The sequence below is a fragment of the Vipera ursinii genome (assembly GCF_947247035.1).
Source record: "Vipera ursinii genome assembly, chromosome: 3".
In the NCBI taxonomy this organism is placed as follows: domain Eukaryota; kingdom Metazoa; phylum Chordata; class Lepidosauria; order Squamata; family Viperidae; genus Vipera; species Vipera ursinii.
This window is the reverse complement of record NC_139516.1, coordinates 56,484,255-56,500,992: the sequence shown is the minus strand read 5'-3', so window position 1 is coordinate 56,500,992 and position 16,738 is coordinate 56,484,255. Positions and strand designations below refer to the sequence as shown.

General features: G+C 38.9%; 1 protein-coding gene across 1 annotated transcript in view; it reads right to left on the bottom strand.

Annotated features, from left to right (window-relative positions):
- LOC310639063 (uncharacterized protein) overlaps positions 1 to 16,738 on the bottom strand; it is an 18,476-nt gene extending 1,738 nt beyond the window's left edge. The window contains exons 1-5 of the mRNA XM_083360455.1: positions 16,179 to 16,738; positions 8,270 to 8,668; positions 5,263 to 5,556; positions 4,695 to 4,861; positions 3,738 to 4,093 (exon numbers count right to left, since the gene is read on the bottom strand). Of these exons, the coding sequence (XP_083216581.1) occupies positions 4,049 to 4,093; positions 4,695 to 4,861; positions 5,263 to 5,556; positions 8,270 to 8,668; positions 16,179 to 16,257 (984 nt within the window). The 5' untranslated portion in view covers positions 16,258 to 16,738 and the 3' untranslated portion in view covers positions 3,738 to 4,048. The remainder of the gene's footprint in view (positions 1 to 3,737; positions 4,094 to 4,694; positions 4,862 to 5,262; positions 5,557 to 8,269; positions 8,669 to 16,178) is intronic.

The window sequence follows — 16,738 nt, the reverse complement described above, 5'->3', positions numbered from 1 at the left end:
ATGGCAAATCAGCATACTGGACAAAGCTGCATCTCTCACATATCCTATGTTGAAAAAAAGCCTTGAATAGCAACATCCCCAATCTCAGGGTAAAAGTAATTTCAGAAGAGGAAAACGGTTACAGGCAAAGAAGAGGAGAAAAGATGAGGATTTGGCAACAGGAGATATAATCAGTGGATATTCCAATAGTTCAGAGAGTGATGGAAAGAAGCAATGGTTGCTCCCACACACTGCATTCATTGCTTCAGATTTGGGGAAGCATAAACAGAAATCTTTAATTCAGTGATCTCTGGACAGAACAATTTGTCACAATGAATGTGGTTGTATTAATGCAATAAAGCTTGCATGTATTCATCAATAAATTGGACGTTGGTAGAAACCTTTTCTGAGGTTTAGTTTTTGAACAATGAGAAGGGATTAGGAAGAGAATAGCTAGCCTTCAAGTCCTTAGGGAACATCAATAGGATGGGAACCACATAGATTTCTGAGAGATTGCATCCCAAAGGGCAGGTGTCATGACGGGGAGGTCCACTTCCCAGATTCCAATACTGTAAATGACACTAATCAAAGAGACTCAGTGTGTGCCAAATATACTGCCATATATGAAAAATTGGTGATTCCTGAAGTAAACTCGCCCTATGTCATGTAGGGCATTACAGGTAATAATTACCTTGAATTGCAGTCAGAAACAGATTGGCAACCAATGCAGCTGAGGAACAGAGATGCCATGTGACATACTAAAACATGTTCCATCGCACACGCCACTACATTCTGCATCAAATGTTTCTGAGTGGTTTTTAAAGGCAGCCTCATCCATGTAGAGTGCATTGCAGTAGCTGAGCCTTGAGGTGACACGGATAAACGAGTGACTATCTGAAAGGTTACAACTTGTGCACTAGATTGAGCTATGTGAAGGCCCCCCCCATTGCACACACTGCAAATGGAGACATGCTAGCCCATTCAAGAGTATGGGTGGAAGGTCCTTGGATGGAAGGTTGAGGGGGCCCTAATATCTATAACCACTCAGTCTTGGAAGGATTAAGTCAATCTTTTCTTCCTATCTAGGCCTACACAACCTCCAGGTACTTAGCCAGGACCTTAGCAGCAACACTTGGTCAGTTTGGAATTGAGAGATATAATTGGATATTGATATTATTTAAAGTCTAATTACATTTTCAGTGCTGTAGATGACTCAGAATAAAAATCTACTTAAGTAGGTTTTTCTTCTTCATCCCTGAATGTAATTTTCCTTTTTAGCAAACTTATTCAATTAATTTTTAAGGCCATGAATTTTCTGCTCTGCAGAAAGCAAGTCTGTATTGATACTTTACCATAAATATGTAAACAAAATACACAGTAGAGCTACTACAGCTAAGATGTGAATTGATCACTAAATTGTAGCAGAGATTATATTGTGTATTGTCCTGATGCCATCTAGTGGCTATCTATTTTTGCAGCCCTGATCTGATACCGGGTAGCTATACCATAATGCATACTGCAGTGGTAAACAGATTGGCGGCAGTAATAGAGTTCTTTTTATCTTGATTAGTGTCCCACCCTTTCTAGCTTCAAAGGTAATCACTGAAAGTGATTTCTAGTTTCTTGCCAATGAACACAATTATACCTGAGCCTGGAATTAATAAAAATTAACTCACAAGCTATCAAAGCTTTCTGTCACCTTCAAAGGGATCTATAAGGACTTGGCACATTGCCCACTAATGCTGTTGAAGAGTACTTCTTGTGAAGTGAAACCTTGAGTACCCCTTTGTACTAGCCTCAGGGAAGCTACAATGCTGAAGGAGGCAGCTGAGCTTAACAGAACCTGTAGAATATGCCCTGCAGACTTGCCTAGGAATTCCTTGATACATTTGAGGCCCATCATCATTGAAGACCTTCTGAGAAATAGTCTAATACAGGGATAGGCAAGCCTTTTTGCTGGTGGCTCTTTTATTTATTTTTGGTGCTGAAGACCATAGAAAGTATGGCAATGATGCTGGGCAAAAAAAAATCTGTTAGATAAAATCACTGGTCTTGTTTTCAGAAGAGAGCTGTTGGTTTTTAGAAAACTAAGCTTTGAGTTAATGGTATTACTACATTTCTGTCATAAGAAAATTATATTATTTAGTGACTTCCTGCCTAATTATTGTGGGGAAAATAGGAGGAAGCAGTATTAGGTGTGTTCACTGCCTTGAGTTACTTATAAAGTAAGAAAAGCAGGCTAACAAAACTAAATAAAATAAGAAAATGTGATCTTGAAATGAAGTAGCAGACCTTTGATGTTATAGGCTGGTTAAAAATTGGCTCCATGGTTGTTTTGTCCTGCAAAAGGTCCACTTGACACTTAGAGATTCTAGTACAGAGATCCTCAACAAGTATCACTCTCAGGCTTCTCTATTTAAGCTAACCCAATCCCAGAGTAAATCACAAATCATCCTGCATCCATGTTTCAAATGTGGTATCTTGACTACGATACAAATAACTGGATTTACACCATGCCAAGCCATAAACCTTGAGTTAAAAAACTCAATTGCTGGGTTTACCCATCTTGTTCAATCTAAGGGGTGTCAAACTCAATTTCATTGAGGGCCGCATCAGCATTGCGGTTGCCCTCAGGGGGCCAGGTGGATATGGCCAGGGTGGGCGTGGCCTACTGGGTGGGCGTGGCTAGAGTGCAAATGGCCTACTGGGTGGGCGTGGCCAGCTCTACATCGTTTGCATCAAGGGTGCCTATGGGGGCCTGGGCAGGAGTGGGACAGATCTGAGGGTCTCTGGCAGAAGGAGGGTCTCTGGGCCAGGGACAAGGCAGTGGGGGCCGTTCCCTCACTGTTTCCAGGATGGCTTCGCGGGCCACATGAAACCACCTCGTGGGCCGCATCCGGCCCCCGGGCCTTGTGTTTGACATGTCTGACCAAATAAACAGCATTAAGGCTTATTTTAGTATATTTACCCAGCATATACATGAACACATAACAGCTTCTGAATATGATAAATGACATGAATTGATAAAAGCTGCATGTGTAAACAGGCACATTTCAGATATTCATGCCTTCCAAGTAGCCAGGACTGTTTGAGCTTGGTAAATAGTAACACAGAAAGCTAGACCAGCCTTCAAACAGCAGCACCAATTGAGAGGTATTGCACAATCTTATTGTTTGAAGTATTGTCAACAATACTGGCAGGATTAAACAAATACTTAAATATTAAGAATGACAAAAAACATGTCACGTGCCATCCCTTAGTATTGAATAAAGGAGTACAATTTCCTTGGTAAACTGATGTTAAATCAAGTGCTGAAAACAGTATAAACTACAGCTACTCTTATTCTCTGCAAAAACACTGTAGAGGGAAAATGTACTCCAGTAATAGTAGTCAGACTATGCAGTGTGAATACTGAATACCATTAACTGGAATAGAAGATTATTGCTTTTAACTTTGTCTCAACTTGCTAGAGACGTTTGCATGGCCCCATATGAAAATGAGTGCTGGACTAATTCTTTTAGTATAATTCAGAGGGCCCTGATTAAAAGGATGAGATCACTACTTCCTTCTGAAACATGTTTTAAATCTTGATAGAAACTTGAAATGTAATTCAAGAAAAATAAGAAAGCCAACTTGATCTCTCAGTCACAGTTTGGTTGCATTTCCATTCTCAAGAAACACATCATATTCCATATTCATACTTTTTACTTTTTGTGAAAAAAGCACCCTATACAGTGTATTTTCTCAGAATCCAACACACCTATCTTTGATATGAAGCCTGCAGTTGAAAAGCTTGTTGAATCATTTTTCTCCAGCATTGCATGTATCCAGTCACAGAAAATGCGTATGTATTGAGGAAAAAGGTCTTGGTTAAGCTGATTTTCAAAAGTAAGGGAAAAAAGACAGCATTTTAAAAAAGTAAGTCATTTGACTTGCAATTCTATAGTTATTTGCATGTCAGTACAGCAGCTCCAAAATTTTAGAGTTGCTCCCCAATTGGGATCCTTTACAAGTTTTGTAGCCTTTAAAAGGTTCTGATTTTTTTTTTAAAAAAAAGTCTTTCTGTTGTTCAGTAGCTGTAGAGGGAAAGAGGTGTGTCTTCCATCATGTCATCCTGTAAGAAAGAGAAAAACTTTAATTTTGTGCTAGCCAAGACACTTGTGGGAGATATCTAAGACTAAGTTATGTACTATATATATATTCTTAGTGACTTCTGAACCATCACTTAATGAATCTGAGCCTCTGCCATCTCAAAGAATTACCCTTTGGAACAGACAGACTAGATAACTAATATTAAGGTACAGTGGCAATGAAGCCATGTCCCAGACCAGATTCTCATGCTTCCTGATGATAAAGTATATTACATAGTTCATTAAGCTTGAAATGGAGAACTGATTTAGATAGCTGTCATGATACCAACTTGTAGACTATTCAAATAAGGCTATTCCATTAATCTGGAAAAAGTCTAGCTACAGGCATAGCAATCCCTTTTCTTTCCTAACTCCATGCATATAATAATATTCACTATGTTTGCTACTCTCAGTACATAATCCTTCACTAATTATATCTGAATGCTCCTAAGGATCTATTATCAACATTCACCTTTCTATGTACACATTTGGATTGTGACATTTGTTCCTCCCCTTCGAAATGCTAGAACTAGAGGAAAAATAACAGAATGGGTAAAAGCCCAACTTGATTACACAGATGCTCACCATAGGCAAGTCCTGGAGACGTCTAAACCGTAGTCTACTGCTATGTTGTCGATACCTCAAGAAACCCAGGAGACTCAGAATTCCTACTGTCACAACAAAAATTACAATGACAGCAATCACCAGGGGATCCTTTCCTATTGGACTGGATACTGGTATACTGGGCAGATCTGAAAGCAAGAAGAAGGCAATAAAATGTAGTTCATCTTTTAAAGCTATGAAGGTGCTCACATAGCTACATATTTTAACAATCAGAGGAATACATTGAGCTGCATAACCCAAATCCACCATTGTCTTTAGTATTATTTATACAAACTTGCGTTGCCTCTCCCAACATATTTCCCCCAAAATTATTTTCAGGCAAAAGTAATTCCCAGCCTAATTTGGAGATGTCAGAGACTGACTATGTAGCCTTTTCCTTCTGCATACAGAGCATATGATTTGTCACTATGCTATATACAGTAGTTCTTCCATAGTTTTATCCAAGATTGAGTTTAACTATTTCTCGGTTCTCACCAACCCATTCTAAATCATTTATTCCCTAGATGAGACAAGATTGCTAAATGTGTACCTTGATTGTTTCCCACATCAAATACAGTTGTCTTGTGTTCAGGTTTAGCTGGTTGCTCTGTCTCTGCTGATACGATTTTGTGAGGTAAGAACGTAGAGGAGGCAACCTCAAACGTTACTGATCGAGAAGTATTGGATGTGATCACTTGTTCACCAAGAGTAGTCTTTGGAGATGATGTGGAGGCAACAGTGTTCTCTTCTGTGAAAGCCTTGGGATCCATGACTGGTGTGGTATTTTTTGCCAGCCATGTGGTGATGAATGTAGAAGATTTTGGCTGGGAAGCAGCTGATGTTCCTGCAGAGAAACATTTAACTGTCAGTAAAGTGAAGGTGGTTGGCAATCCTGCCTCTTCTTAATTCAGAAATAAAGAGAATCTATTTCGGCCAGACCTTTTCTGAATGTTTCTGCAGTTCTAACATAAATCTTGGTAGTTAGCAAATTTAATAAAAAGTATGTGAATAAAGCAAGTCCACAGTTAGATTCCAGTCTTGGGAAAGGTTCTATAAAGATAACTGGGGCACCCACCACTCAGCCACCTGTATATTAGATCCATTTTCATCCTATCTGACTAAAACATGAACATTTTTTTCAATGTTTTATGTTTTTACTGATTGTGTATTATAGTTTTTATCATTTTCATGTACCTTCTAATCTTTGACTGGGAGCCATCCAGAACTGGCTGAAAGATGAGTGGCTCTATAAACCTTTTAAATAAATAAAATAAATATGATATATGGCTAGGTACCGGGTGCTAGTAGGGGTAAATTCTTCCTTGAGTGAGGAAGAATTTGATGTCACAGCACTTTTACATCCAGTGACACAGAATTTGCCAAAGAATCCATGACAGCATTACTACACAGCACACAACCAGCCTAAACAAATACACCAAGTTTGAAATACCCCAAATCATGAATCTTATCAATCTCTACCTAACCACATACAGGTTGTCCTCATCTTATAACAGTCCATTTATGACCATTCAAAATTACAACAGCACTGAAAAAAAATGATTTATGACCATTTTTCACACTTAAGACTGTTGAGACATCCCCATGGTCATATAATCAAAATTCAGATGCTTGACAACTGACACATATTTATGACAGTTGCAGTGTCCTAAGGGTCATGTGATTGTCTTTTACAACATTTTGACCAGCAAAGTCAATGGGGAAACCCGATTCAGTTAACAACCATGTTCCTGGAATGCCTGGAATCAATAGCATTCCCACATATACAACCCAAATATGGTTCTAGTATGTAGATGACACCCCTATCATAATCAAAAAGGATCAAGTAGAGAATTCACATGAAAACAAAACCTGAATATTCTCAACAGTAGAGGCAGTGACGGCAAATCAGAAACAAATCTATTGTAAAACCACCCACACCAACCAAGTGTTCCAGTAGCAAAGTAACAACTGAGCTTCCCACAAGAGAAACTGTGTATGAACATTCTTTAGATGAGCACAAAAACACTGCAGCAACCCTGAACATCAGAAAAAAAAACAGATCATCATTCTTACATCTTACAACAATATGGTTTTCCACACAATGTCACTGAAAAGTGCCTGACCACTCAATCCGATGTAGGACAACCAATACATGTTGTGAAAAGAATAACACTGCCATTCATCAGAAACATCTCAGAAACCACCAATAGACTATTTACAATCACATGATATCACTGTAGCACCCAAGCCAACCAAAGCCCTCCAAGCATCCTACGTAAACCACAAGACCCAGCAACCCAGGAAGAAAAAGAGTCAACTATAGGATACAATGTAAGGATTACATAGACAAAAAGGCAGATCATCCATGAACACCAATTAGCAGTCAGAAGACATGATGAAAGTTCCTTAATTTTATCATGCATGGGCAAACCTAACCATAGTTTCAACTGGGAAACTGTGAGTATCCAGGACAAAGTCGAGTCCAAAAATGTTGGAAATTTCCTGGAACCCTAGGACTCAAACAAATCAGCCATCAACAAGCACATTAGGCATGAGCAACATCTACTAAACCAGACATGTCAAACACAAAACCCGGGGCCCAGATCCGCCCCATGAAGTGGTTTCATGTGGCCCCCAAAGCCATCCTCGAAACAGTGAGGGAACGGTCCCCGCTGCCTTGGCCCTGGCCCAGAGACCCTCCTTCTGCCAGAGACCCCCAGATCTGTCCCACTCCTGCCCAGGCCCCCATAGGCACCCTTGATGCCCATGATGTAGAGCTGGCCATGCCCACCCAGTAGGCCATACGCACTCCAGCTGCACCCACCCAGTAGGCCGCGCCCACCCTGGCCATACCCACCCGGCCCCCCGAGGGCAACCACAATGCTGATGTGGCCCTCAATGAAATTGAGTTTGAAACCCCTGTACTAAACCATTCAAAATAGACAGTTACAAAGCCAAAAAGGAAACAAAAAGACCTGAAAACTTTCTCAAGAGCAATCAACACACAGATAAGCAGAGATTAACATTAAGGTTAACATTAGACTAACAATCAAGAAGCAAACAATAATCAATTAAGAAATTGCCAAGCAAGCTAACAGTAAATAACAGCCTAATCAAGGAACCACCAAGACCACTCTTACCAACACTGTCAGGGCAAGCCACTGGTATATAAAATGAGAGTAAGCTTAATTCTCTACTAGAACTGATGATGTTACCTAGTTTGGTAATGAAATATCTGCAAGAAAATAACCAAGCTCAGAAAGCACCAAGGACCCTATAGTTCAACCCTGAGCTACAAATTTTCCCTTCTTTCGGTAACATATTTTTTAGTATGCTGAGGCCACAGAAATATTTAACCATAACTTTGCAAACTTAAGTGTTTTTTAGCTCAGATGGTGTATTCTTTTCTTTTTTCCATTTTTGGGAAATACAGAGTATCTAATGTAATCTAATAAGATGTTTTTACAGGCTGTGACTATGAAGCAGAATAAGTCATCCTGGCCATATTTATTTAAACCACCTGCCATTATAAATTACTGATAATTGCCCAGTCTTACCTTGTGTCTCCTTTGATTGGAAAATTTCCGTAGCCGGGATCTTGCTGCTGGAAGTAAGCAAGGTGATGGTACTGATGTATCTTCTATCATCATCCAGACCCAACGTATTAGTTTCCAGTAAGTTTGTAGTTGGAGTAAGAAATAAAGAAGGATCAGTGCTACTATTAGAGGCATTATTTGCAGTCTGAGTCTGTATCCCTGTTGTGGTATTCAAATAGCCAGGTGTAGTAGTGGTCAGATAATCCATCTGACCGATGCTGCTGACACTGATTTGTGAGGTGCTTGTGATAATGTCATCCCTACTGGTGGCTGTGGCTTGGAAGCTTCTAGCCTCGGTGTGAGGAAGCGTGAACTGAGAAACTGTGCTGTATGAAGCAGATGACCCATTCTTCCCATCTCCTAGGATAGGAAAAACAAACAGGAAAATAAAATTTGGCAGCATCCTTACAACATATGTCCTTCCCTAGAAGATCAGCTGGAGAAATAAGTAGAAAAGGAGAAGAAGTAGATTCATATCCAAAACAATTGCTGTGAAAGGGACAGCGAATTGGGGAGCAAGTGTTTTTTCTAACAAATAATTTAAATGTTGTGACTTTCTTACAAGCAAAGTCAATGGGGAAGCGAAATTCACTTAACAACTGTGACAAGAAAGGTCATAAAATGGGCCAAAATTCACTTCACAAATGATTCTTTTAGCAACAGGAATTTTGGGCTCAATTGTGATTGTAAGTCGAGGATTACATTTACTGTGGGCACAATTTTTAGGGAAAAGTGTTTATTCAGATATTTCTGTCTAACTTGTTAACTGCTTTTATCCAATACCTCTTTTTTGCATAGAAAAGAAAACCAATCTTGAGTTTTTTCCTACAAAAAGTACCTCAAATAGTACAATGTTATATTTTATTTTAATTAATACTAAATGGGCGCTAGATTGTTTTTTCTATAATTTAAATAAATATTACCTGTGGTAGTTTGGGATTTGACATGGAGGTTTTTTTTTGGTTTTTTTACTGTTAGTTAAGTTCCACTTGCTTTTTGACTTTCAGATGTTCTCTCTAGAAGCATTGTAAATGAGAAAGGAAACACTGAACACAGGAATAAGAACTTTTTAAGGTTGTAAATGTAGGAATTGTAAGAAATAGGTTTACTGTGTGTGGCCTTTAGGGTGCTGCTGCTGTGAATGGTTCATTGCTACTATTAATCTATCTCAGAAGTCCCCAAATGTTTGGGCACCAGGGACTGGTTCCGTGGGGAGAGGTTTTTCCACGGACCAGTGATTTTGTGTGGTGCCTGCATCCCACAGACGGGGCTTTCCTTGTTTATGCGGACCAGTTGCTGGCATGCCGCAGCCTAGTACCAGTCCACAGCCCAGGGGTTGGGGAACCCTGATCTATCTAATACTTATTAGTTTCACTTTGCATGAAGAGAGAACCTTTCTTGTAAAGTTGGTGCTTTGAAACATGTTGATTGCTGTGTCCCAGTTTTCATGTTTAGGATCACGATATTGTTCACATCCAGTTTGTCAATCTAGAAGACTTAAGGTGGGTAAAGAGCAATACAAAATACTATTTTCAAGCCAGAGAGAAACTCTGAATGAATATTTAATGTAAAATCTTCCCTGTTCTAATTGGAATAAAATAGGCACACCCAGGTTTTGCATGTGCATTGTTTTCTGTCTGCCTAATAAAAAAAAATTTGGCATTCCCTAATGCTCTCATCTCAGAACTAATCAAGTCCAGTCCTGTTTAGTTTCTAAGCCCAGGCAAAGTGACCTGGTGCCAACTACCTCTTGTATTGATACAGTTGCATGTAATTCCCTTTTTCCACTCTCAGATCAGAGTCTAGTTTACGAAATCTGGATCTGATGGTCCAAAAGTCTGAAAGTGGTGTCCACCCTTCCCCCCAAGCAACATTTTTCACAACAAAGGTCTCTTTTATTTTCAATTTTTCTAAGGAAATTAGAACAGTCCAAAACATAGTTAAATCTGCAAAAATGCAAGCATAGCTCAGGAGAAATATTATTCTGTTGGATTCATGATGTGGTAATTCTGGTGATACCCCCTGAATTCCATCCATGGAAATGACAGTGGTGATCATGTATAGTTTGATCTCTTTTATCACAGTACACAATTTCTTCCAATTACTTCCATTTACTAAGCTTTCTCTATTAGAGGAAGGAAATGTTCATATGGTAAAAAATATGTCAGCGTTAGTATCTTCTGAAAAGAATTCAGTTAGAAAAAACACTTACTCCCCAATTCGCTGTCGGTTTCACAGCAATTGTTTTGGATATGAATCTACTTCTCCTTTTCTACAGGGCCTCTTGCTTCATAATTTCAGTGCTACCTTATAATTTGTACCACTTGCCTATGCTATAAACAGACATAATCTTTAAAAATGTGTGTACTCTTTATAGGAACAACATTATGGATTGTATGGCTATGGATTGGTACAATGAATGCTACACTGTTTTCATTAACACGTACATCAACCTAAATCAACCACTGTTGATTTAGGTTACTGTACATGTTAATCTGATGTACAATCTGGCTAGTGATTCCTTAGAAGAAATAGGGACACTTAGAGGAGAGATTGTCTTTATCTCTCAGCTTAGTTTTTGCTCAGTAATAAAGTAACTCTCATACAGTATTCGTATGGCACACTCCTTCAGAAGTGTTCAGAACTGCATATACTACCTTCCCCAACTTGGTATTCTCCAGATGTATTGGGTCTTCAATTCCCAAGTTGACTGGGAATTTTGAGAACTGCAGTCCTTATGGGGATGAGGCTGAGAAAGGCTGATGTATATGATGAACCCATTGTGACCAGATAAAATTAAGATTTGCCTGTATATGTTACATTTGCCCAGAGCATTTAATTCAAAGAGTAATGTGTCTAAGAACTTTAAGGGGAAAAAGGTATGTTTGCTTGCCAAACTGTTTCAAGACACTCTTTCATTCATCCCAGTGCTTATACTAATACAGAGTGCACAAATCCAACACATTAATTGCAAGCCAAGAGTCGAAGCCCAAGAATAAATATATTACCTGAGCACAAAATATCTAAAAATGGTTAACAGCAAGTGAAAGAAATATATCAATATTTGTCTAAAAGCTTTATAAATAGAATAAGCTATTTCAACAGGACACTCTGTTAAGGATTCTCTTCCAAAATCAATAGTACACAGACTGTATTCAACAAATCTGTTTCTGTGTATATTGTATTCTCTGCACAAGACCTCTTGAACTGAACACATTCCATTCAATTTTCAAATATGGCAAATCCGCAATGACTATGTGTTACACACTGCTTCCAGTATATTTATAACTTTAACAACTGAGCAGTGCTGGGAATTCTTTCTTAAAAAAGAAACCAGTGCTTATTTGGACCAGTTCTGGTTTTTTACTTCAAAGGAATCATTTTATAAACAGTAGTGAGCTTGGCAAATTTGTAATAAGCACAGACTTTCTTCTAACATAATTAGCAAAAGAGGGAAAGTTATCAGTTGAACAATCTGATAACTGATTAATCTGTAACAGTGACTACAATTTAATAAATTGTGAGAGAAGAGGTGAAGAAAAAGGAGGAAGATTGCAGTCCACAAATGTTTCATACTGATCTTTTTTTCCACTCCAACCTCATTTTATGTTAGAAGCCAATGCTATTCACAATAAACAATCTGAAAAAATACCAAGTATTTACAAAGAAAGATAATCCTAAATTTATACCTGCACCTAAACAAAGATTAGATTTTTTTAAAAAAAAACCCCTAATTTTCCATTTTTCTCATTTTCTCAGGTAATTGAGGATGTTTCATTTAAAAAATAAATCATCTGAAGAAATCTTTCAGCTAAATACATCATTTTTTGTCTTCAGAAAAAGTTTCCTAAACATTTCCATATGATAAAAGTTATTTACTGATTCACTTATTAGCATTCTTTATAAAGCTTTGGGAGAAAATATAACAATAAACTAAACCTTAATTTGACATCAGTGTAACTTTTAATATCCAGCATAATTTTTGATTATAATATTTTTGAGGGGGGCGGAGCCAAGATGGTGGAGAGGCAGCAAAGGCTGTAAAGAGCTCCTCCAAAAGTAAAGATTATAATATTTTCAGGAAGTTGAGATATCTATCTGAAGAATCCTTAGCTGATGACAGGATAAAATACTCCATCTTCTCCTTCCCAAATGTAAATTGGGAAGTTCACATTTCATAGTCAAATGAATTTGAAATCTTATATATGCAATGTGAAGATAAACACACTTGACTTTCTTACATGACTGTTATAAAGATTACTGCAATTAAAAACTGAAAGTGCTATAAATATGCAATTGCTAACAGATACTGCAAAATTTCCACAGAAACTTTATACTGAGAGGAAATGCACAGCACCTGCCCTTGGCTTAGTCAATATTTTCTTTTTAAACTGTAAATATAATTGTTCTCTTTCATTGCACTCTACAACCAGCCAAAGGAACATTAACATTAACATGTTTATATTTTTAAAACTACAGTGGGGATTAAATAGAAAGATGTATCACTTGAAATGTAACTAAAAACATCAGATTTTGCATGAGTGTGTTTTCAAGGGAAATTACCTCCGTATATTTATGGTGCTATTGTCTCTTTTCCCCTAATCAAAAGAAAAATCAAAATGCTTAATCCATGATATGAGAGAGAGCGGAGGGGGGGGGGGAAGAGAGATTTTGTGTTATGTTTGAAATTTATGGAGAAAATTAAACTTTGGGAATATAGTTTCTGACATTTTGCATAATCATAGAGTTGATAGAAATGGTACATCTCTGATTTCTATCCTGTCATTCTTAAATAAAGAATATGGCAAGATAGCATACGTGTAGTCATATATAAATATTTTAACCTTTATCAACAAACACTTATGATGAAGATACATCATTGCAAACAAAAATAGTCTTTTCATTAATTTTTGTATCTATATTAGCTAACAATGTTCAAATTGGTAATTGTTATTAAACTTTTACCTCACTATAGTGAACATAAAAGGAAATACTGTTCCATACAAATCTAAAATCTCAGCTTATAAATGATTTATATAAATCAACCAAAATAATAAAGTCACACAAACTATCTCTACAGTAATCTATTGACAAGAGTGAATAAAAATATCAGTTAAGTAACTCTCATCTATTTGAATATAGTTTGAGGTATAATATTTGTATCCTTACAAGACCATAAAAGACTAGGGAAGGCATATCAGTCTGCCATTTGTGAAATGAGACCTTGAAAACTTGCATAAAGTTCTAAGTCTTATAAAACATACTGGAATTAAATTAAAGAACAGAAGTGGCATACAAATCTGAGTAAATCAATCAATGACACTGAACTTACATTTTTAAAAACATCCTCTATATATCTATCTGGATAGAGTAGCTGATTTAGTTGACCCTGTCAGAAGTATGAAGGACTGTACAGCACTGTGTTTTTGGATGCAGTCAGCCCAGCTCTAAAATTATTTTAAGTGTTCTAAAAATCTCTATCTTCTGTAGATTTCTCTCATTTTATGGACTCAGGTATTAAATAAATATGTTACTTTGTTAACTGGTTAGTATAGGATATATAAATACCATTATTAAAATGCTATGGTCTTCTAAATAGCCTGAAAGTGTCATTTAAAAAATTGCTTTAGAACCAACAGTGTCTGGAGCCATAGAATTATAAGTAGATAAGAGAGGCAACAATTCACTTGTCTTCACTCTTGTGGTCCTTTTGCTTTTCAAATCAGTGATAGGAAGTTTGGATTTAAAGAAGTTCAGTGATTGTTACTTTGGACCCCAAGAGAAAGAACCCTTGGGACAGGCATGCTTTATGCCTGAATTCATCCATGCTTAACTTGTTTACTGGGTTCTCCTTAAACATAGACTTATAAGCCAATCAAACAGGTTGAATTTGCCTAACATGCTAATACACATACGTATGCACAAAATCAAAAGTTTTGAGTTCAGAGGCTAGGTATGTAACTGGTAAGTACAGCTACTGGATCTATAACTGACTCAGTTAGGTACATTGTACAAACACGCCTATTTGGGCAGAAGAAGTCTCACCTTCCCATATCCCACCTCATTAAGATGTCCTTGTGAGAAATGCACTCACCAGTCAGAAATTTGACAGAGTCACTAAGTGAAGCAGCAAGCAGTTTATTGAAAAATACATTTTTGCAAGAACAGGTGGCTAGCAAAGTAGGCACACCCAAAGATAGATTTCAGCACCATTTTATTAACTAAGTCCAAAGCAAAAGTCCCTCCCTTGCCACTGCATGTGACAAGGCCACAAGGTTCACACCCTATCCGAAGTGCCTAATTCCCCCATGTAAATCCCCTACCAGTGTCATACCCATGTTCCTCATTTGTTTTTTCTAAGTTAGTTTCCCTATTAGCAGTGTGTGTGTGCAGTTTTGCCTAGCTTACAAGGTCCTGTTCTCTTTGAACCCATCTGCATAAGCAGAAGCAATTAGTTTCATCATTATGTGCAAGCTCTTATGGTTGATGTCTATGGAGATTCTCATTCAACTGGAATTTCTTGTTTTTGAGGGAATATAAACGGATTTCCAGAAAACATTGCAGACTACAGGAACCATTTGCACTTCAGTTTGAGATGCAGACAACACAGACTCATCCCCAACAGCCTGCGCCTGCCTGTCTTCCAACAGGGAAGGGACACAGGGCAGAAAAAATCCTGCAGCCAAGAAGGCCCCACACACATCTGCACTGCTCAGGTGACCCTGAGGACACAGACAAACCTCAAAGACTCTCTAAAAGAATGCAAATGATCAACTGTCTGCAAGGAATAAAAATCCTTCCATTCCCCACCATCCAGTCAGAGCTGAAGAAGCTTCTAGGATGAGGAACGAAAAGTGTCTTCAAAGAAAAACAAGGAAGTTCCAGTTGCCTCCTGAAAAAGCACCTTTGGGACTCCTTTGGTTAAAATGTCAGCTAGCTTGTTTTAAGACCACAGACAGTTCCTGTGCTTCTAAACCTTTGCTTTTTCTTGTTATCCTAGGCCACATTCATTTTCCAAGTATTTGTTAAACTTGGTCTGATGCAAAAACAACATTTTTATTTTCCACATCCTGAACCCCCAAATCTTAAATCTGCAATCAGTAAACGTTTTGAAGAAAATATTCTAACTGTGCAGCACATACACCAAAGAAAGAACATTGTGACTTCCTAGGTAACAGAAATGAAGAAATTTAGCGAGCAAGGAAAAGCCATGAATTTCTGCTAAGTCGTGTAGTTAAACATATAACCTGAGTGAAAAAAAGAAAGCCAGGTTTTGAACCAGAGCTCTGACCCAAACTGTTCTGAATGCTGGCAGTCTGCTTGTAAAAAAAATACAAAGAAAAGGTAAGAGCATTTCTGGGTGTATTTTCCAAACTACTGTTCTGATCAAGCCTTATTTGAGTTCCCAAATGCCCTGGTGGTGGACGTGGCAGCTCTAACACCAGTCATTCGGTAAACAACAAGCCCAAGGGGTAGTGAGGGCCTGCATTAAACCTGGGAGCTTCAGCTCTGGGGAGAAGAACTGGGTGCCAGTCCTAAGGAAAGGCACCCCATAGCCCATCACCCAGTGAAGTAAGGAAAGTCTGAATCACTAGCTGGCCAATGAGCCCCTCCAGGAAATGTAGGCTGAAAGTGAAGTAGAGAGAAAGGCTTAACGGAGGCAGGAGAGCAACGCCTTCTTAGATGGCAGAAAAATTGGCGCGTCCAACCCAAATAAGACGGGCAGACTCGCCAGGGGGAGGGCTGCCAGGGACTTTTTGGTTTTGCAATGGCTTCTGAGGTTCCTCAAAAGTTTGGGATGCTTCCAAACGCGCCTGCTTGCACCCGAGACCCGACCTTTCAGGAGGGATGGAGCGAGCGGTGCACGTACCTGGCAGAGACAGGAGGCTCCCAGCCAGGAAGCAACAAACGGCCGCGAGGTTGTAGAGGCTGCGACGAATTCCCACCATGGTGGGCCGGCCCTAGCGGCGATCGGTCAGGGCAAGAGAGGAAAAAAAATAAAGAGAGAACCGGCGCCCCCAGCAACGTCCGTGAAGATCTGGTCGTGGAGAGTGAGTCACTGCCACGTGGTTTATTTCACAAACACAAGGATGGGACTAGTCGGGGCGTGTTGAGGCCTTTTTCTCGCTCCCCAACTCTTGCAAAAAAAAAATAAATGCCCGAGTTTCTTCAGTCCTCCCGCATCATTCACACGACTCTCGCGCCCCCTTGCAAAAACAATCTGCCCCACTGTCGGGGGCCGACCCCTCTTCCAGCTGAAAGTCAGAAGCCGGGGCTTTCTCCGCAGTTGGCCAGAGTTTTTTTTTCTTTCTTTTCTAATCTAGAAGCTCAACAAGAGGAGCCGATACGAAAGGTTTGCCTGGTCGGACTCCGTCCCACTGACGGAGTCTGGAAAGAGACCGGCGCTGCGAGAACAGCTCCGCCCCTTCA